The sequence below is a fragment of the Trachypithecus francoisi genome, unplaced genomic scaffold, assembly GCF_009764315.1.
Source record: "Trachypithecus francoisi isolate TF-2019V2 unplaced genomic scaffold, Tfra_2.0 Lachesis_group3, whole genome shotgun sequence".
In the NCBI taxonomy this organism is placed as follows: domain Eukaryota; kingdom Metazoa; phylum Chordata; class Mammalia; order Primates; family Cercopithecidae; genus Trachypithecus; species Trachypithecus francoisi.
The window spans coordinates 73,240,464-73,264,191 of record NW_022681468.1 but is presented as its reverse complement, the minus strand read 5'-3'; the positions used below and the strand labels follow the sequence as shown (position 1 = coordinate 73,264,191).

The 23,728-nt window shown below is 35.7% G+C and overlaps 1 protein-coding gene across 4 annotated transcripts in view; it reads left to right on the top strand.

Moving 5' to 3' along the window:
- AKAP6 (A-kinase anchoring protein 6) overlaps window positions 1–23,728 on the top strand; it is a 657,824-nt gene that overhangs the window by 527,860 nt on the left and 106,236 nt on the right. For all 4 annotated transcript variants that reach the window (XM_033188313.1, XM_033188311.1, XM_033188312.1 and 1 more), the window contains 2 exons: window positions 13,724–13,870; window positions 16,955–17,179. In XM_033188313.1, coding sequence (XP_033044204.1) covers window positions 13,724–13,870; window positions 16,955–17,179 — 372 coding nt within the window. The remainder of the gene's footprint in view (window positions 1–13,723; window positions 13,871–16,954; window positions 17,180–23,728) is intronic.

The window sequence follows — 23,728 nt, the reverse complement described above, 5'->3', positions numbered from 1 at the left end:
ATAAACAATTAACTTTGTTCATGGTTTCTGTCTGAAAATTGAGAATAATATTTCTGTATTGGATGTTTTACCAAATAAGTTTTTTCACAGAAAATGAAGTTCAAAGATAAAGCAATCACACTCTACTCATTTCTGTGTACTAACACTATATCTGGCATATATTTCAACAGCTCTCTATATCTGCCTGGACTTTCTTTTGGGAGAAATTCAAATGAATATTTTCCAACAACCTCCTACATTTAAACCATAAGGCTAAGAATGACGGTGGGTAAAGAGTGAAACACATGTGGTCTCTGACCTCATACATGCCCTTGTAGAAGCTTATAATATAATTCTGAAACCATACTTATCCTCATCTGAAGTGAAGGCACCAGAGATATTCTTAAAAAGTAGCATTAAAAATCAGATATTTTCCCTATACAGGGATTTGAGCAGTCATCAAGAAAAACTCCATAGCATTATGGATCTGTTAAGATTATAGATGTGAAAACCCTTTGAAAGTTAAAAATACTCTGCAAAAAAAAAAAAAAAAAGTCACAATGTGAATACATAAAGGTATAATGGCACTTTCATTGTGTTTTGGGAACAGACAACCCTGGAAAAGCTTTGATCAGCTCTGTCTTAACACCTATCATCACATGGTAAATCCTGGGTGCAGCTTCTCAGTGCTGGAGTCCTTAGTCCCTGGGGAATGCCCATTTGCACGAAACTTGAAAAGATAGTTTTTTGATGATGACAATAAGGGCGATAGTGCATTCAGCCTTTATTTAGGAAACTGATTCTCATAGATTTCAAAAGCCACCATGTTCTGTAGCAACACCTTTTTGATAAACTACAATGGCTACAGTGTTCTACTTCTCATTTTTCTTCTTACCCTCAAAGAGAAAGCAAGATATATCAACAGAGTTAACATAAGAAATACATAGTTTCTTCCTTATGAAATTAATTTGGCACTATTTTGGAGGTGTGGAGCATCTTGGCAACTGCTTTGGTTTAAAACTCTATGTGATTTGGGAAAAGCACGTTTCAGAATGTTTAATTCAGCGATACAAAAGGCACTAATGAAATATGCATGTATGAATTTTATATCATATTAGATCCCTCTTTCTTGAAATCTGAATAAAAGCCAAACATCTGGATTATGTTTGAAAAGCCTGAATTTCCAATTTTCAGAGAGATCCAGTCTATTTTGACATTGCACACTTAGCCTTCACATTTACAGTGTGCTATTAACATTACTTGCGATTGTAGAAAAAAAAAGTCCAGATTTAAACAAACTTGGTGCCTCCTAATGCTAAAAATAAATCTGTATTTGAAATGGCTGCTGCTGCTGCACAACCATACACATCCATAGTTCAGGCTTCTTCAGCATTTTCATTATAAATACTTGCACTGAACAGGCCTGTAATTCAGCTATAAAGATATGTGGTAAGCTATGATATATAAATTCTCCTTTGATTGTATATTAAAACAACAAACAGCAATTCATACATCACTTAGTTTGAGAAACTATTCATTGACTCAAGGCTTTCTGAAGGTCTCAGATATTCAAGATATTCTGTGGTCAACTAAAGAAGACATAGCCACCATCTTTTAAAGTTTATTCTTCAAATTTACAAGACAAATAACATTTCTGTTTTTATAGATATTTGGGTATATTTTAGCAGTGAATATTTGTGGTCTTAGTAGTTTAGGGATGTAAATATGCATATCGTTGCTTTATCTCATTTCATTATCATAGTTTATTTAGGAGACAGATGGTCAATCAGTTAGGGGGTAAGGCAAATAGTGGTATGTCCACACAAGAGGTCATGGAAGATAGAAGAATGTGACTGTTGTATTTGAAGTTTGCATAATGGTAATTCTTCAATGGACTTTAATTTACTACACTTAACTTGTTATTGGATTTCGTATAGCACGTATTAGGTAAATGTTTTCTTTTGTTACGTTTGGAGAACAGCTAGAGTCAAAAATTTTTCTATTCCTATTCTTCTTATTTTGTGTTATTAGAAAATTCTAAATTAAGTAGTTGTGCTGACTGCGGTGGCATGCACCTGTACTCCCAGCTACGTAGGAGGCTGAGGCAAGTGGATTACTTAGCCCAGGAGTTCAAAGCTATAGTGTGTGCTCATCCTGCCTGTGAATAGCCAACTGCACTCCAACCTGGGCAACATAGCAATAACCTGTCCCAAAAAAACTTTAAAAAATTATGTAGTAGTGCCAAATTCAACAGAAATAGCTGTGTTTAGAGGTGTTTAGGTTGGGAAATGGAAAACAAAATAAATGAAACTTTTACATTGGAAACCTTTTTTAAAGGAGAAAACTGAGTTTCATTACATTAATTGCTGCGCCTCAAGTCTTTTTTCCTTCCTACATTGCATACTCTAACAGATATTACATAATTGCATAACTATTTTTACTATGTGCTGACATGACATTACAACAGCCCTGATATGGTGCATCATAATGAAACCATAATTAGAGTAGTCATGATGTATTATGGCAATGATCCACATCGTCACTAAAGTGCATTGGAATGCACAGAAAACCCTTTGAGATGTGTAGATTTTCAATATAATATAGCACAACCATGAAGTTTCATAGCATGGAGGAGAAATTACAATTATGCCTGTGCTGCTGGTAGCAAGGGTTATAATGCACATCTTTGATATCTACTGAAGAAAGTCTGTATTGATGAAGGAGATTTTTGAGGGAGATATTTATCTTGAAGTTTATGTCTTTTAAAAAAATTTACAGGAAGGACGTTGTTGAAATATGAACCTAACCACATAAATTCTATAGTAGAAGTCTCCTATATTTATCAGACAAAAGGACTTGAAGGTTTCATTCTATACCTCACATTCAATGAAATGCCTCTCTAAAATAGGATGGATTGAAGACAGTTTTGGAATTTTCAGTTAACCCTGCCCTTTCTTTTGGTTCTCTGTAGCCCATCTTAGCTTAGATTCTACAGCTTACATTTTATGTGGTTGTATATTTGCTCTATTGTTATTCTCTCAGGTTTTTCTGTATGAGAATCTTGTTTCTGAATCTTGTTCCAGCGAGTGACAGCTTCTTCTTAACTTGGTGATTTTCAATCTTGGCATTTCTTTTACCTGAAATAATGTAATTGTTATGGCTGAACTTGTGAATGTGGATCCAAAGAAGCCCAACTTTCTAAAACAGAGAGGAACTTTAGGCTCTATCTTCTAGGCCAATCCTCATTCAATGCTTCATTTGCCCATAATATATCCCAGCCAGGTAGACTTCTCATCTCTGCCTGAACACCTCTAATGAATGGAAACTCACTATCTTTCATGCTGTGTTCCTACTCAAGCTTCAGCCTTTGACCCCTAGCCTGACCTCTGAGGTCATATGGAACAAATTAATATTTTTTATGCAAAGGTCCTCTAAATATTCAAAGTCTGCTAACATGTCCTTCCTCTTTTGTCTCACCTCTAACTCTTATTTGCCCTCTTAGCTGAATACCTTTAGCTCATTCAACAGCTTGGCCCTTGGGGAAGTATTGAATCTTCTCCCTTACTGAAATGCTTTGTTTTGGAACCTTTGATACATTGTCTAGGTCCCTTTTGGAAAATGGAATGCAAGCAGTATCAGGTTGGGGCCTAGCAAATCACAGTCAAACTAATATATCCATTACCTTTCTTTTTTTAACCCTGTGTTTGTCTTAACTCAACCCAAAATCATGTTTCCTTTTAATATGGACAGGAAGCAGGGAAATATTGGGTAGAAGAGGGTAGGGGTCCCTGGCAAGGGCTCCACCCTCAAGCCTGGAACCACAGCCCTAAATGAGAACATGCATTCCTGTTTTCCTGCCTGAATGTTACCTTTTCCAAAACCACCCTGGCCCACCACACCCCCAATCCTGTACCCATAAAAATCCCAGGCTCCACTGGCAGAGAAGAGCAGTGCAGCAGAGAAGGAGAGAAGAGAAGAAGCATCTGAATGTCAAGAGGAGTTTGGCCAGCTGGGGACAGTCAGAGAGGAGTTCAGCCAGGGATGGCCAAACTCTAGGGAAAGACTATCTTCCCACTCCATCCCCTTCCTAGCTCCCCATCCCACTGAGAGCCACTTGCATCAGTAAAATCTTCCACATACATCACCTTTCAATCCATTTGTGTGGCCTGATTCTTCCTGGATGCCGGACAAGAATTCATGATGCGCCAGGTGCGGGAACCCAAAAAGGCTGTCACGCTGACTCTTCGCTAAGCTGTTTAACACTTAAGCCATCCACAGATGGCAAATGCTAAAAGAGCATTGTTTGTAACACATGCCCTCTGAGGCTCCAGAGGTTGTGGGCAACCCATAGACGCTGCCGCGGGCCAGTGCAGGTTTTTTTCCTGCTGGCACCCAAAGTCACTTGCCCTGGCTCCTGCACCCGCTCATCTGCGTGCTCCCCCTCCTGCAAGGAGTTGGAGTTCAGGTGGCCAAGTAAATGAGCCCCACCTCTCTTACACGTCTTGTGAAGGGCTCAGGGGAACTCTCCTGTCTCACTTTTTTCTAAATTTACATCTACCTTCCGTTGTCTGTTGACTCACATTGAACCTAAAGGCCAGTGAAGCCTTGTCACCTCCATTCTTTATGCAATTTAAAACTTTTTATAGTTTTGGAGTGGGGGTAGTGGGGTAAAATGGGGTGGTTATTAACTATCTGACTTTACATTTGTCATTTCTCCTTCTTAGATTTGACTCATTATGGCAGCATGTTTTGTTCCTTTTAGAGTCTATTATCATCTGAAATAGACATTGTAAAGTAGTTGCCTGCAGATTCATATCCAGAGACATAGTTTGGTCTGTGTAGTGTTAAAAAGTTTTAATGCAACATATAATAATTTTGAGACTTCATATAAAATATATGTGTGCATGTGTGTGTGTGTGTGTGTGTATAGGCTTTAAAATATATATGTCTGGCCATACTGAACCCATGTTGAAGCCATATTTCCACGTGGTAACAGTTGGCAGAGCTGAGTTAAGGGTTGCCCCTTTTAGATGAGGCATATGCTCTCCCATCCTCCACGGTTCACCCTCTTATCTCTTACTGATATTGGATATTAGTAGTAATCACATTTATGCATTCTTTATTCTAGTAAAAAAAATAGTTTCCTTTTTATAACAGTAGCAATAGTTAGAATATGAAAGAGAGAAGAAGGTTTATCCTTGCCCTACTCAATTCCTTGATATCATCTGCCTGGTAGTGAGGTGTTGGAGCTGGCTAATTCTGACTTATGAGAGCATATTGTTAAATATTCAGGAATTTTACCAGCAGCAACCACCATTGGTAGATTGGAATCAGCTACAGTGGAAGTATTTATACCAGGGAAATCAAGGAACACTACAAATCAGGTCTTTTTTTCTTCTTTTTTCTTTCTTCTTTTTTTTTTTTGCTTAGAGAACCGGTTTACTAGCATACCACTACACTTAGGTATTTGCGTTTATGATCTCTGAGCTAAAATATATATTATACTTTATTGATCAGTGAGATTAGTAAAATATCCCAATCTGATCAATATGCCATATTCATATTTTTCTTATCTATGTCATTAATAAAATATTTAATAAGAATGGACCAAAGAAGAGACCTATGGCATAACATCCATTAAACAATGATCTTTACATATAGTTGTTCAACAGGTCCTCAGTAAACCTTTGTGCTTCTAAATGATTGCATCCATCTGCTCACTTTATGCTTATGAAAATCTAATGGAAGCACATACACCTAATCCAGGAATTCACATTCTTGGTATAGGGATTTAAGTCATTAGATTTTGGGTGTATGTTCTTAGCAATTTAATTATGTTTAAAATCTGGTTAGTAGTGTAGTAAATAACTGGTATTGCTACAAAATTGCATTGAGAAGGTAATAAGATTGAATTTCTACACAAGTTGACACTCAATTAAAATTTCCATATATCCAGTGAGTTAGCCAGTTCTTGGCTAGGGAGTTAGAGCAAATGCCTTCCTACTAAGCCGATCACTCAAAACAGGCAAAATTTGTAATAGTGTCAAATCAGGACTGAATGCATCAACTAAAACTGGAGTTTAGCTTATCAAATACAGATCAAAAGCAAGAAATAGACTAGAGAGCACATGGGATATTTCTTCCTTAAATTTCTGTATTTTTTATTGACACTGGAGGAAGAAATAGCACATTAAAACCTCCTTACTGAATTACTGTCCTAAACCAATAGATCCATAGGGCTTGTTCAGCTAAAAGCCACAACAGACTTTGTAATGCAATGATGTAATCTTGGCTTTGTGTCATTTATATTCAACCTAAAAAAAAAAAAAAAAACAATTTTCCTGAATAGACAGGCTGACAACAATATTGTTCGGTGTGGGTTTTTATTTGGATTCTTTCCAAATGGTTCACATGCCTTCACAGTAACACATCATGCCTGCTTACGTTTTTTGCTTGTATTCTAAACTTTTCCCCTTTTACTAGCTTTCTATTTTTCTTTTAAAGTCTCAGTTATGTTTGTAAAACTAACCAGCTCTACCACAAAATTAGGATGTATCTTGCAGAGAGCATTCATTTTACTTTTTGCATATTTTTCCCGAGGTCATGTCAAGGTTAGTTTGAATTCCATCCTACATTAAGACTTCTTTCACAGCTATTTAGCTCGGCAGCCTACTCCCCGCTGGGGTCTGCCCCTTGGGCACGTCAAAGCTTCAGACCTGACAAATCACACACAGATGAAGCTGTACAGTTTTTTAAACAGTTTCATCAGTAACTTTTTTTTCTTTTTCACTATCCTCTTCATGTTGAGATTTTTTTTTTCTCTGAATTACCATTTCAGGAATGTTGATTTCCGTTTGAGACAATTTGTTTTTACATCAGAGTTGCAGACTAGCAGTATCATTTATTTTATAGTAAAGGGTATTAATAGCCTTCTGTCACCAAGACTGCAGACCTACAGATCATTCCTGACTATTATAACTGTAATTGCTTTATTAAAATCTATGTGTAACAGGAAGTGTAGTGTTGGAAATGTAGCTGTATCATAGAGTCTACCAGAATCTGAAAAAAAAAATCAACCATAAAAATGCAGTTTATAAGGTGTTATGAGTTGAGCCTGGAAATGTTTCCCAAATGGTTAATGATATGCTCTTATCAGTATTTTAGCAAATTATGAAACTAAATGATGCAACTCCATTTCCTGTTTAATTGATGAAGTTAAAGTGCTTGGTTGCTAATGAGTGTATTAGCAAACAATGTCCCCTTTACAGGCTTAAGTAGATCAGGATTTTTAAAAAGCAGCTTACTATCCTTATTTTTATGGGATGAAAAATATTGACTGCCACAAAATTGCTAGACCAACTGAAGTAATGGTGTAATTATTTCTGTGCAGTGATTTTGGCAATTTCCAATGACCAGATTAAGGTTTTCTAGTTCCCACACTAGAAAATAGTTATTTTCTTTTACAAACCGTAGACTTTTCATTACATTTTCATTCAGGACAAACAACACCTGAAGATCTTTACTGCAGACTAAGCAGAAAACTTGGAAGTGAGGGAAAAAATAATATTTGAATGATTCTCCTCTCTTCAGTCTTCTTTTACAGTTTGCTCAACAGGAAAGTACCCAAACGAAGGGTTCTGTAAAAGGTTGCTTGGTTGAAACTAATTAAAGACAGGTCTAAATAGAAAAAGAAAAGAAAAAGGGATCAAAGGAATTACATTAGGTGTCAGGACATCATTTGGGAGCGTTTTATTTATTTTTTGTAATTCGATTCCAGGAAAACGCTAAATTCTAAAAATGTCAATTTTTTGCCATAATTTTATATTTGGGTTATTTTTGCAATAAGATACATGTCAACAGGCAAACATCTTGAAGAAATCATTTCAGTATTGGTGCATTAACACATTATGGTGAAAGGGAGGCTTGTGCTTTTCACGCAGTGCATTTCAGTCTTCAATTAATGTGAAAGCACTACAATGCCTATGCAACTTCTCTTGCCTAGTGGTGCACCATTTATCATTGCAGTTTTACATTGACCTTGACACCCACTTCATTAGAATAAAGATTGTCTACCATTTAGGTTACATTGTTCCTCTGCACAGAGACCCCATGCAAATTTCTGTTCAGATAGAAGAGCTGCGAGGCTGTCAGAGGTCATCTGCATTAAATGATTGCAGCTATTTTCCAACTGCTTCTTTTCATTCTACTCAATTCAGGCTAGAAGGATCAATCAAGTCCTCTGCCTGAAACAGTGGGACTGCTGGGAATATAACTGTTTTTGGTAGTAGTGGATATGCCCTAAACAGTATTAAATATTTAATATAAACTCATTAAAGGCCATACAAAAGCTTCAGAAAGATATCAAATTTATAGAAATATCTAAGGGGATAGAGAACCTTTTTAAAAAGTAAATAAAAAATAATAATCAATATTATACTTTTACAGGGTATGATCAAAATAGTTCTTAAACTTACTAAATTTTACCTATAGGAGACTTTTTTTCTCACCCTTGACATGGGTAAGAAAGAAAGGAGACAGGTAGACTTGGCGTCCTTATGCCGTATTTTATATGAAATTGACATGAAAGTTTTCAGTTATTGGTGTTTTTATTTTTGTTCTATAACAGTGACTTCTAGTCTAGCTATATTTATTTTTAAAGGCTTAGATATTTGTTATTTAAAAGAAATGATTGGAGAAATAAGTTGCCAGGTCTCCTACTTAAGTTTTCTGAGTGATATAATTGGAATTAAATTATTAATGGGAGATACTTTAAAAAAGATTGTTTTATGATCTTCTATTAGGGAATTTGCAATTCATTTTAATATTTGTAGTTTGATTTATATTAAAGATAATGCAATCTATGTCCAATTAACAGTACATGGCCAGTGTAATGTGATTTCCAGATCATGCAAATGGAATAAGCTAGAAGAGGGGGAAAACTCAATTCTTAACCTCAGGTGTAATTTGCTGTGCGAGTTCTGGCAATTTTAAATGACATTGCACTTTTTAATTTTTCCAAAGGCTAGCAGCAAATTTATCCCAATCAGGAAAACCTATTATTAATTTACAAGGACAATTGTAGGAGTCTTTATAATTTCTCTATGCAATTACTCACCATAAATTCTAATGATAAAATACAAGGAGTTTGCAAGAAATAACGACTATTATTTGTCTTAGACTTGAACCCTTTTCTTCAATTTTGAACATCTTCTGGATGTGTTGGTGGTACTGACTCCATGTGCAGCATCATATGCATTGTCAGTTGCTACACACAAGTCTTCTGAAAAGGGGGGCAGCACAAGAGCTGCTGCAAAGGCAACACTGGCCTCTAGCAGATTCCTGCACTCTGCATGTACAGCTGAGCTTGGACCCTGGACTTTTATATAAAAAGACTCTTTGTTCACCACTGAATGGCATTAGGCATGGACTTGCTGAGGGGCCACCATGAAGCCTCGAATGAAGAGGGCAAACACTAGCCAGAAAACACGTGAGAGTTGTAAATAGACACATCCCTGGATTTTTTTTTGGCAAAAATGCATATTTTCACACATATTTTGCCAATAATTTGGTGTTTTGATGTGTTCCTAGCATTTGCTTTCTTACTGATAGACTAAGTAAGATATATTTTATTTTCTCAGTGTATTCTTTCTTTCTATCTATCTATCTATCTATCTATCTATCTGTCGTATCTATCAGTCAATCATGTGTATGTGGGAAAGGGAATCTCGCTGGATAAACAGGTGTTTGTGGCATTATTTGTACCAGGAAAGACATTCAATCCTGTCATTCTAATAACTAGATCATTTCCCTTGTTTTAACTTTTCCTAATATAAAGTCAACTGAAGCTCAGTTAAAAGTAATATGGTATAAGATATAAATGCTCAAACCCTGATGACACAGAATACAACAGCCCTTTTCTAATAATCAAGAAATATCTTTAGTTTAATTTGTGTGTTTCTCGCAGCCAAAGCTTCACTCTCTGTTCAGCAATGTCTGGTCTCTTTTCAGCATAACCAACAGAAGCACCATACAAAAGTCTTACAATGGATGTCTTAATCTCTCTGTGTGCTTTTAGAGCATTATTTTGAATTCCATCATGCTGCCTTTTTTCTTTCGTCTTCTGAAGTTTTATTACAACAGCAGAATTCCCAGGGAGCTTTGGGGGCAAGGTTCACATAATATAGCCCTGAAGTTTTGCTTAGGTGGAAGCCATCCCCCAATCCTGGCCATCTTTTGATGATCCTTCTGTTTCAAAAAGATTCACTGTGTAGAGTCATATAGCATTAGCTGTATATAGTTTATTTTTTATTTTTTTTATTTACCAGACAGTGAGCATCTACAACTCTTTCATGATGTTTTCTTTCTCTGACCTCACAGTGACAAGGCATCTTGTTCCTTAACATTGAGGGAGGCAGAAAAATGCTTGAGTTGCTCAATGTGTGCCTTCTATACCAGTTTCAAAATGGCTTATTCTTCTGGTTTCCATGGTGACAATTAACACTGTTTCAAGGCATTGTTCCAGTCTCCATTTGGGCAGAATTTTCGGTGTGATTTCTAACAAAAAAAAAGGAGGGGGACTTCGGTGTGGCGGGGAAGCCTTTAGCATAACTGTCAAAAAAGTTATCTCAATCAAGTCTTCATGCATTTCTAAGTATGTTTATTTCAGAAATTCCTGTTTTTGCTGACTTTGTTTTATAATTCAGTTTTAGCATTTGTGCTAAGTAAAGCACTCAATAGGAATTTTCTACAACTTCTTTAGTTCTTAGTTAAAATGGTGGGCTAGAGTTTGTAGTTATTTTTAACTCTTTTTTTTTTAAAGTTTTATTTATATTTTATACACAGGGATGACATTTAGAATAGTACTGTCCTGTGTCTTTAATTTAGATCATTCACATATCTATTAGGAGGCTTCATTAGTCAAAATTGAATTGGCCAAGCAAATACACTTAATAATGTAAATATGGCCTTTCAAGAGAGTATATTTTATTTTTGACTAGACAGAGAGGCCCACAGCAGGTGCTGTGGGGAAATTAAATACTGGATACTTATTTACCTTAGCACTCAAGAAAAGCTTTCTGACTTTAACTTTGCTAATCTCATTTTTGCCTATTGAAGAGTAGTCTATATCATAACATCCCCAGACTACAGGACACAATGGGGCAGCCTCTGCTCACTTACTGCTGTGGGTGGAATGAATATGAAGATTAAATTATCTTCTCACCACAGGATAAAGTAGCCCCACTTGATAGGATGACCGAAAACTGATAGAGCTGGCAGTTGATTCTCTGAGTCTAATGCTTCTGAAAAGATGTTAAGAGACAGAAGAGCAAAAACATACTGGCATCAACAAAAATAGAAGCTCCTGACATTATTGCACATACAGCTTGAGCCCCTAAATCGTATTAGATTTAACCTTGAATGTGCTTCAAAACTTAAAATAAATACTTTCACCTTAAATTATATAACATTTTAGTACCTTTCATTCATATATCAATACATCGAACAATTAACTAGATCCTCTTAGTTTTTATATTATAGTTTGAAGGCATTGTCCATCAATCACACCTTTCATCAAGCTGTTTAGACAGTAGGCTATATGGTGACAAAGACCGAGAGCATACATAAAGACAAGTTTCTTTTAAATGTAATAACCTTTTATAATAGCTATTGCAGTGACTACTTATACACATTTAACAGAGAAGATTAGTTTATTACATCTAAAATTAAATTAATTGCTTTTTATATTTTTATTTGTGTAAGACTGTCGTTTTTATGGGACACATCTAAGCTGTTTCCTTTCTTGACTGGTCTGCTGTGTGAGAGCTGTTTAAAGTTGGGGTGAAGAGGGGGGACAAGCTTGTCACAAGTTAAAGGATAACTGGTAGAGGCCATTCCCAAGTGGCACAGCCAGAGGACTCTCTCTGTCAATGTGTAATACCATGTGGCATAAGTAAAATATTTGAATAAGATTTTCCTGCCTGCCTGAAATACTGGTTCCCCCAATATTATGTGGAAATCTTACCAAATTAATTATGTAAATATTTGTCAGCTATATCATTTCAGATGGGAACCTAATTGCATAAAGCAGATTGTCATCTCCTCCAATCATCACATCATTCTAGAAGCACTATCTAGGTTTCTAGAATACTTCTGAATATTGAATCCAGAAAATTCAAGTGGACAGTGTGTTTCCTAAGTGCTGGAGTAACATGGCCTTGGTAATTGCCTTCCATTAGAAAACGCAATCAGAATTTCTCCTGTATCACAGGCCAAATTCTAAAAGCGCTCTAAAGCAACCCTTGATTTTCTCCACTATGCATATTCATGTAATTTTGGATACTCTGACACTCTGATCAACATTCATTTAATAATATGAAATCCTTTAAATCACCTCATTTAAAACATTTTGTTCTGTGATCCACAAATGACTAACATTTGGAGAAGTTTACATAATACAAATGATGTACATGTTTAGTGTAAATGAAAGATTAAAATATGAAACTAAAAGTATGCAAACATATGCATGCAAATGCTGAAGATCTACTAACCGAAACAGTGATTTCACACCTTCTTTTCCTTTAATCTGCTTCCAATTGTATTTTTGTTTGGGATCTTATATAATATCATGTTTTCAAGGTGAATGAAATCACCCAAGTGCTTGGGCACATTTGAACTTACTGATTTACTTATTTCCAGAGAAAAGTTTTTCTTATTAACTCTGATAAAGGTGTTTATCTTAGGACACCCTTGGTCATTTAGGGCAAAGGAACAAATACTACCATGGAACTCAGTGACCTAAATATGGTGCCTGAAAGAAAAAAGTTTTAAATTTGCTATTATATTTTGGAAATGTGCTAAAAATGTAAAATATGTTTAATATTTTAACCAGAATCTAGATTTTCTACTCAGAGGTGTTTTTACATGTACATTTATAAAGTACAGTCATAGTCATTTATGGCTATCCATAATATAGAACTAACTATAGAGTTATCCAAATAGAGTTATTTGAAGAGAATCACCATAGTAACTGTCATATTAAATAGCACTTACATTATCTCCAGCAAAACATCTTTTAGGAGAGACTCTCTTGGCAGTTTGTTAGAATATAATACATACTCGGGGAGAGGGTTCTGTAGTCAACTATGATTTGGGGGATATTTTACAGTAATCAATAAGCAAGCATAGATTTGTAACTATTCCTAAAATGGTAGCTTTCCTTTTTCTCTCTATATGTACCTTTTCTCCAAGCCCACACAGAATTTTTAAGGAAAAGAAAATGAAAACAAAATGTTAACTGAGAATTCAGAGAACTTACATAATCTTAATGAATAATTTTATTTCTTCCACTTTGAGACTGGTCCTTTAGGGACAGAGATGAGAGGTGGACAGCACTCTGGAACCAAATAATGACCAAAATTAACTGTAATATTAAACCCCCCTAGACCAGTTACTGTCCTATTTGGAATATTTTAAAGATCAATTATGTGTATAAACTTGAGTTTAAGAAAGAAATCTTAGTCAACTAAATGTAATAACTGTGTGTGTGTGTGTGTGTGTGTGTGTGTGTGTATAATATATTCAGCAATATTCTTCATCTACTCAAAGTACTTAGGTTTAGCCTCCCCATAAATTTTATTGGGAACAAAAACTTTTAATGCTCATAAGCATCACAAATTCTGTGTTCAATGATTTTCTAAGAACACCTCTCTCCCTAATGATATCTCTTTTTCTCGTTTCATTTTAGCGATACAGTGTGGAAATGTCCATCAGACACCTGAAAAAGACAGAGCTGCTTAGTAAGGTTGAAGCTTTGAAGAAAGGTGGCGTTTTACTACCAAATGATCTCCTTGAAAAAGTGGATTCAATTAATGAAAAATGGGAACTGCTTGGGGTATTTGCATTTTTATTACTGTTTGTAGGTTATGTGTACATTTTTTGCGTAGTGAAGTACTCTATCTGTCTGATTTCTAATTTGAGGCACAAATATCTCTCTCTTTCAATTCACTACCTACATTTCAAACAAGCTATTCATGCTATTATGGGAAAGACACTGCTTTTCCTCTTCTGTTGATTTTTTTTTTCTGAGCTTGTCTCCTCTCAGATTTTAATAATTTTGGTTCTTTAATACATGAAAAAGTAAGTAAAATATGCCATGTATTATGGGTATGCACCAAGTCAACTATAATACAGTATATCTGATATACACTGACTGTCATGCTTGAATGAATGTTAATAGAATTTATTCTGAAGGTACATGTAAGAGACATCTACTGTTTAACTATTTACTGTACCCTTAAGATGAAAAGTAGAGTTGTCACTATAGCTTTCAAGTCACACTAAAGCCACCAAAACAAAGATGCAAATTTGACCCAAATCTGAATTGCAGAGTTGAATCAGCCTGTGTTTTGTGCCTCAATTTCCAGCTCACTTTTAACAAAAGCCAAAAAAAAAAAAAGTTTCATGTAATTCATTTCACGCAATGATGGGCTGGGTCTCAGCCAAAGACTGAGATGTAAGAATCTAGCAAAAAGGCAATATAGAGATTCTGTTACCCAGAGACCAGGATGGCACTGTGCAGGAGACAGTGCTGTCCTTTTGTTGGAAGACAGCTGAGAGAAAGTTAAACTGTATTTTTTCATCAGCTTCTCTCCTAAATTGCCTTCACTTCAAATCAAGGGTAAGCTATATTTGTCAATTACCTAAATAATTAATTATAACAGCCAAGTATGGGCGATGTCAGTTATGGAGCATAATTTTGCATGACTTCCATTTTTCTACCTTAAAAAAATTTTTTAGATAAATAATGCTCCAAAAATATTTTGAATAAAAAGCTCTTCATGTACCTTGATGATTTGGAAGAATGCCAGTATTCTGTTTATGCCATGCCTAATCTGGGAGATTAAAAAACTGCAAGTTTAAGTCCTTGTTTCTCATTTAAATTCACTACACTCTGCAGTTGTGCAAAGTAACTTAAAATGTTAAAAGTTTTTCATCTAACATATTGTTGCTTTTTAATAATAATTAATGGCTTTCAATTTATAATATGGTGACTTAAATCAAAATCTGCCAAATTCTACAGCATTCATTGATCTCAGACAGGAGAAATGTGGTTAGTGTATGACATTTTAAAAGGTTGTTTAGTACATAGATAAGAATGGCAACCTTATGTGCTTGATAAAGTAGTGATAAGTCTGTTTACATTGCATTCTAATATATCCATTGCTAAGTTGATAAATAACAATAATATTTTTAGAAAATTGTTTAAGTTGTGTCACGTGTATTGCTTCCTCACAGAATTTTAAGCCAACATTATATTGAAAAAAGAAATAATATTTAGCTATCCTTTATAAATCAGAGAGTTTAAAAATAGTTGCCATTGTGGCAAAAATATCATTCAAATACAACATGCAGGTTTGCAGTGAGAGAGTAGGGTGAGGGAAGATTTTTTATAAATCCTGTACCATGCTAATACCACCAGGCATACTGTTTTAATTGGCATGATTACATTTTAATTGGCATGAAAAAAATTAAAGACAAGGATTTTAACTTCTAACAATAGTAAAATAGAGGGATATGGTTTTTAATATTACTTTCATCTAAGGTGAACAGTGTGGAATGGAAATACATTAGAATGAAATGTCAGTGGTGCGTACAGTTTAATCTGTGAAATTTTGTCCCCTGTGCTGCATATTACTCTGTCTCAATTGCATATTAAACAACCCTATCAAGGCAGGCATTGGCATCTGCTGTGCTGACACAAATTGTGAATTAAATGAAATTGATGTCCTCTGTCGTATATTTATGAAGACGGACCATTCTCTGAAGTATTCTGTTTATGAAGAATTTATGATTGCAAACTGTTCCAGAACAAAAAAGTGGCAATAAATTCTTTTTTGTGACCCTACCCTCCAAGGGCATTGATTTCACCTCCTGCTGCTACTTTTGTTACAGCGTAAAAACAATAGCTAAATCTGGATTCCACTGAGGGTCTTCAAATTATCAATATTTTCACCATGAAAACACAAGGGTGTCACCATGAAAATACAAGGGTGTTGCCAAGAAAGGCTATTTTTCTGCTACAATCTTCTAAAGATACTATTTACAGAACACTACACACCAGATGAATGTTTGTTGACTTAATTTTATTTGTGTTTTAAAGCTTATTTTTGTAGGTTTAATTCATCATTATAGATTTAAATCCTATTGATTGGGAGTGCTTTCCACTAGAAAGAAAAAAAGAAAAGAGCCCTCCCTGACAACACTCTCCTGCCATAGTGATTAATTTAAGTAGGCTTCTAGCATAGTGAAATGGGGATTATTTTAACACATATTTGGTATTAGAAAGTCCAGCATCCAGAAATGCAAAATGGAAAGAATTGTGGAATTGAACAATTTCCAAGTCAGGTAAAATCAACAAAATCACCAAGGAGGCTTCCTTTTCTTAAAACCCTTTAGTTATACGGTTTCAGGAATACGTCACAAAACAAAAAATGGAAGTTAATTCTCCATGCTTCATCTACTCTTGGCCTCTTTAGTATATTTATTAAACTTATATCTCCTGAACGTTTTATGTGGAGACTTTTTTACTATAAAGTCCTATCATGAGAATTCAAATGAATTTTTCTCTGTGACCAAAAAAATTCAAATGAATTTTTATCTGGTGGACTATGGGCCAAATCTCCTTTCTGTTAAAGGAAAGTAAGTGAATGAGGAATGAGGTCTTCTTAAGTATCCGCTGGTACTCAGAACAACTTGCACTGAGAATTCAAATACTAAATGGAACAACAACCTAATCTGAACTGAAAGTCAGTAGTGAGGTGGCAGGTATAGATGGATGCTTCCAGATGGCTCTTGTTACCAACAAAACTGTAATCTGTTTCTGGTACCTAAGCTAATCTATGTTTTTGTTTTTTTGTTGTTCGTGGTGGGTTTTTTTGTTTGTTTTATTTTTTTGTTTTTTAATCTGATGCATTAGAAAACCCTAGGAGAGAAGATCCAGGACACAATGGCAGGGCACAGTGGGTCCAGTCCACGTGACCTGCTCTCTCCTGAAAGTGGAAGCCTGGTAAGGCAGCTGGAGGTCAGGATCAAAGAACTGAAAGGGTGGCTAAGAGATACAGAGCTTTTCATCTTCAATTCCTGTCTGAGACAAGAAAAGGAAGGAACAATGAATACTGAGAAACAACTGCAATACTTTAAGGTAATAAAAAAACAATCAAAGTTGATAAAAAGCTCTTTTTATGGTAGGGATGAAATATTTATCAAGTACATAAAGTATTATACCCATGTATCTATGTATCACTGTGCACCTAAATGTTTCCTTGAATTTATAGACAACCTCCACATTTCTTATATGCCTCTGTGTGTATAAAGATGAACATTAAGCGTATCAAACATACATTGTAGAGGGAAAATCTCTGCTGCATGTGTGTTTTTTGCAATGCTTGTTGAGGGAGGACTTTGATGAATTAAAAGCAGACCAGCAAACATTAAAGATTACTAAGGCCTTTGAAGGACAGACCTAAATGTTCTATAAATAACTTGGATAAAAATACTTACACAAATTGATATGATAAAAACACATGATTTAATCGAAGTCCATTACTGCTAACAAAAGGAAACATACTTTTTACATATGAAAGAGTCAACTACTTATGGAGGGAAGAAATAAAGCAAAACAAGTTCCTACATTACAGGCATATTCCATTATAGAATCTACCAACCTCAGCAACACAACTATTCATATTCACTATATGTCCATGGAGAGGCATTTCACCTGGTTTGTTTCTATTGTTTACACAATATCTATTTAAAAGCAATTTAACATTAGAATGTTTTCCCCTATTGCCCAACCTAGCCCATACTGCTTGAATCCTTCCATAAAAGGAGTCATTATTTGGGTTCTGGCTAGTGTCAGCCTGAGGCTTTGGGGTTGCAGAATTTGAATTTGGTGGCAATAAATCTTCATCACGAGAAATCTTAGAGAGGAGTAAAAGGAAAAACAAGAAGAAAAGAACTTTTTGGAACCAAGCAACCATTTCTTCTCAAAGCATTGTAGGTCCAGGTTTTTTTTTTTTTTTTGAGACGGAGTCCTGCTCTGTCACCCAGGCTGGAGTGCAGTGGCTGGATCTCAGCTCACTGCAAGCTCCGCCTCCCGGGTTCACGCCATTCTCCTGCCTCAGCCTCCGGAGTAGCTGGGACTACAGGCGCCCGCCACCTCGCCCGGCTAGTTTTTTGTATTTTTAGTAGAGACGGGGTTTCACCGTGTTAGCCAGGATGGTCTCGATCTCCTGACCTCGTGATCCGCCCGTCTCGGCCTCCCAAAGTGCTGGGATTACAGGCTTGAGCCACTGCGCCCGGCCAGGTCCAGGTTTTATTCGTCCCACCCTGCCTGCAATCATCCAGTAATCTGTCAGAAAATTTAGTCACATGTGATTCACATTCTGTCTGCCAAACAGGCAGAGTCATCTTGCTCACCTCTATAACCCAAGAGGAGGCACCCTCAAAGACAAGACCACAATACTTCCCAATAAACTATCTGCATTGCACACCTATAAATTAGCTTTCATTGAAAACCTCCTCTTCTGCCACTTAATGGACAGACCAAACTGGAAGTTAAAGTGTCTTGCCAAAGCAAATGGGTTTATGGTCTGAAATCTAATACCCAGATGATTTGCTGTTTTATCTCCATTTGACTCATCCTAACCTCTACTGCAGGGAGATGGAATCTTCAGATCTTTTAATGAAACTTTTCAAACTTTTTGAGATTATGGAGCCCTGATGATTTTTCTTTATGACTTGAAACTAGTTCCTTTCTAAAGTTGACCTTGAGGAGTTTGATCACATAAGTTAGGGGGATCTAGCATAATGGCACTTTTTTATTGTTTTTAAAGAAAATTGTATTCATGACTGTTGGAATAAATCTCTTTCCTAGCCAGAATTTTAAATAATTCTGAGCTATTTACTCTTAGTGTTTAGTGTGTGATTAATCCAGTGTTCTGTGTGTTACCACATTCACTGGAAGAATGGAAGCAAATGTTTGTAATATAATAATAATATAATGTAATGTTTGTAACCTGTCAAAATTATAATTGGTAATAAGCATGTACAGAGTAAAAAATTTTTACTTACCACAAACCCAAAGAACAGGTACACTCTGCCTTTCTAAGTGATGAAACAGCTCAGACAGGAGAGTGACTGAAGAACCTTTTTACATATGAGAAACCCTCTGCCATGCTCTGCCTCTTGTGGGTTCCCAAAGGTCTCCTGCCATGACTCATCACACAGAAGAGGACAGGCTTTATCCACAGGGTTTAGCTTTATGATTCTTTATCCTATAAATCCTCACCCTTTTAACAGAACTGAAGTCCTTTATATGACACTGAGTAATGATAGATAAACTACAATGTACTCTCCAGGAGAATGGAAGGGAAGGTGCTGCATATGAAAAGGAAAACCCATAGCTTTGTAGATGGAACTGTGTTTCCTTCTGATAGATTGGTCTGGGATGAGACAAGGGATCAGGATCTTCAGTTTTCAGAAAAAAGGACAAACCAATTGTGGAACATTTTCCTTTTCTTTAAGCAATAAGTATGAGAAATATGGGATTAGACACAGGAGAAAATTCTGCCCAACAAAGAAAGAGTCCAAACTCAGCAAGAGGGAAGAAACATGAAGGTGTGGACCTAAGAGCCCTGGGACAGGAATGCAGAATTATCGAGGAATGAACACACTCTGACAACAAAATGCAGGAGAGCATGTCAGGGATTTAATGAGGCCAGCTGGCAAAGGGCCCCTTCGAGCTGCGTGTGTGCAGCTTCAATGCCATTGGCTGGAAAGCACTACTTTTTAATGATGACCCTTCAGAGAGAAAAGAAAATAATTGCTTAATCATGTGTTCCTTGTATCCCATAACCAAATACATTATTCTAAAGATTCAAAATGGGAAGATATTATTCCTTAGCAGCTAAACAAGGCCACAGCACTGGCCTGGTCCCAAAACCAGTTGAGGAAGAGCCAGTTTAGACCTGTTACAAGACTTTGTCATCAAGAAGGTGAATGAAGGCCGGGCGCGGTCGCTCAAGCCTGTAATCCCAGCACTTTGGGAGGCCGAGACGGGCGGATTATGAGGTCAGGAGATCGAGACCATCCTGGCTAACACGGTGAAACCCCGTCTCTACTAAAAAATACAAAAATCTAGCCAGGCGAGGTGGCGGGCGCCTGTAGTCCCAGCTACTCCGGAGGCTGAGGCAGGAGAATGGTGGGAACCTGGGAGGCGGAGCTTACAGTGAGCTGAGATCCGGCCACTGCACTCCAGCCTGGGCAACAGAGCGAGACTCTGTCTCAAAAAAAACAAAAAAGGTGAATGAGTGGATTAGAATCAATAATCTTGTTGATGATTAATGAACCAAATCTGCTTTCATAATTTAAATTTGACAAAGCACTTTTATGCATATTGTTATACTTAAAACATGCACTAATTATATAAATCAGAAAATTATGATTACCTTCTTATATGTGTGGGTATTTATTTTTATGAATGAAGAATTTGAGTTGTGGGAAGGTAATGTGACTCGTTTGAATCCCCATAGCAACCAGCAGTAGAGACAGAGGAAAAACGATTGTCTTTGAGTACAGATTCCCATCCTGTCATTCACTGACTTCAAATAAACTTTGAAACTTTGTTTTACTCTAAATCAGGGGTTGACCAACATTTTCTGTTAAAGCCAGATAGTAATATAATCTCTGTACGAATTATTCAGCTCTGCCATCGTAGTGCAAAAGCAGCCACAGACAATATGTAAATGAATAAGTATGGCTGTGTTCAATAAAACAAATTTACAAAACTATTTACAAATGCAGGGCAGTGGGCTTGATTTGACCTAGAGGCCATAGTTTCCTGACCCTGCTCTAGATTACAAAAATTATTACAAGCATGAGAATGGATACAGACTGTGTCGTCTTTAAATAAAGGAGACCATGCTACAATTGCATTAGGGGGACAAAAAGTTATTTTAATAATTGTAACAACCACAACTAATATGTATGAGGCATACTTTCTAAATGTTTTACCTGCATTCACTTATTACTCATCACCATCCTGAGACTTATTATATTTTATTTTTATAATATGTATATTTTATTTATATATATTTTATATAATCTTTTATATTTTATTTTTATTTTTTATATTTATTTTTATTTTTTACATTTTTAAAATTTGTGGGTACATAGTAGGTGTATATATTTATGGAGCACATGAGATTTTTTTGTTACAGACACGCAATGAGTACTAATCACATTGTGGAGAATGGTGACTAAATCCCCTCAAGTATTTACCTTTTATGTTACAAACAATACTATTAAACCTTTTTAGTTATTTAAAAATATACAATTAAGTTGCTATTGACTATAGTCCCCCTGTGGTGCTATCAAATACTAGGTATTATTCATTCATCCTATTTTTTTCTTTGTACCCATTGACCATCCCATTTGCCCCTACTACCCTTTCCAGCCTCTGGTAACCATCCCCCCAACTCTCTATGTCTGTGAGTTCAATTGTTTTAATTTTTAGAGGCCACAAATAAGTGAGAACATACAATGTTTGTCTTTCTGTTCCTGGCTTATTTCACTTAACAAAATGATCTCTGGTTCGATCTATGTTGTTGTAAATGATACGATCTCGTTCTTTTTTATAGCTGAATAGTATTCCATTATGTATATGTACCACATTGTCTTTATCCATTCATCTGTTGGTGGGTACTTAGATTGGGCTTCCAAATCTTGGCTATTGTGAATAATGCTGCAACAAATATGAGAGTGCAGAAATTTCTTCAATATACTGATTTCCTTTCTTTGAGATATATATACCTAGCAGTGGGATTGTTGGATCATATGGTAGCTCTATTTTCAGTTTTTTGGGGAACATCCAAACTATTCCCTATAGTGGTTGTCCTAATTTACATTCCACTAACAATGAACAAAAGTTCCCTTTTCTCCACATCTTCGCCAGCATTTGTTATTGCCTGTCTTTTGGATAAAGGCCATTTTAACTGGAGTAAGATGGTATCTCTTTATAGATTTAATTTTAATTTCTGTGATGCTCAGTCGTGTTGAGTCCCTTTTCATGTGCCTGTTTGCCATTTCTGTGTCTTCTTTTGAGAAATGGCTATTCAAACTTTTTGCCCATTTTTTGATCATATTATTAGATTTTTTCCCTATAGAGTTGTTTGAGCTCCTTGTATATTCTGGTTATTAATCCCTTGTCAGATGGGTAGTTTGCAAATATTTTCTCCCATTCTGTGGGTTGTGTCTTCATCTTGTTGATTATTTCCTTTGCTGTGCAGTAGCTTTTTATCTTGATGTGATCTCATTTGTCCATTTTTGCTGAGGTTGCTTGTGCTTATGAGATATTACTCAAGAAATGTTTGCCCAGATCAATGCCCTAGAGACTTCCCCCAATGTTTTCTTGTATTAGTTTCATAGTTTGAGGTCTTAGATTTAAGTCTTTAATCCATTTTTATTTGATTTTTGTATATGGTGAGAGGTAGGGATCTAGTTTCATCTTCTGCATATAGAGATCCAGTTTTCCCAGCACCGTTTATTGAAGAGACTGTCTCTTCCACAGTGTATGTTCTTGGCAATTTTGTTGAAAATTAGTTCACCGTAGGTGTGTGCGTTCGTTTTTGGGTTCTCTATTCTGTTCCATTCACCTATGTGTCTATTTGTAGGCTGGTACCATGCTATTTGGTTAACTACTAACTCTGTAGTGTAATTTGAAGTCAGGTGTACAGTTTTATTCTTTTTGCTCAGGATAACTTTACCTATTCTGGGACTTTTGTGGTTCCATATACATTTTAGAATTGCTTTTTCAATTTCTGTGAAGAATGTCATTGATATTTTGATAGAGATTGTATTGAATTTGTAGATTGCTTTGGATAGTATGGATGTTTTAACAATATTGATTCTTCCAATCCATGAAAATGGAGTATCTTTCCTTTTTTTCTTTTTTCTTTTTTTCTTTGTGTGTGTGTGTTCTCTTCAATTTCTTTCATCAGTGTTTTGTTATTTTAATTATAGAGATTTTTCAGTTCTTTGGTTGATTCCTAGTATTTAATTTTATTTGAGGCTATTATAAATGGTATCACTTTTATTAATCTCTTTTTCAGATTGTTCACTGTTGACAATATGGAAATGCTACTGATTTTGGTATGTTGATTTTGTATCCTGCAACTTTACTGAATTTATTAATTCGAATAGGTTTTTTAGGAGTCTAGGTTTTTTCAAATGTAAGATATTATCTGCAAATGCAGATAATTTGACCTCTTTTTTTCTAATTTGGATTCCTTTATTTCTTTCTCTTGTCTGATTGCTTTAGCTAGGACTTCCAGAACTATGTTGGTGACAGTGAAAGTGGATATTCTTGTCATGTTGCAAATCTTAGAGGAAAGGTTTTCAGTTTTCTCCCATTCAGTGTGATACTATCTGTGGCTCTGTCGTATATAGCTTTGATTATGTTGAGATATGTTCCATCTATCGCCATTGTTTTTTTTTAAGGTTTTTACCATGTAAGGATGTTGAATTCTATCCAGTGCTTTTTCAGCATCAATTTAAAGGATCACATGGTTTTTATCTTTCATTCTGTCAATATGATGGATCACATTGATTGATTTGCATATGTTGAACCATTCTTGCATCCTTCAGATAAATTCCCCTTGGTCGTGATGAATGATCTTTCTTTTTTTTTTTT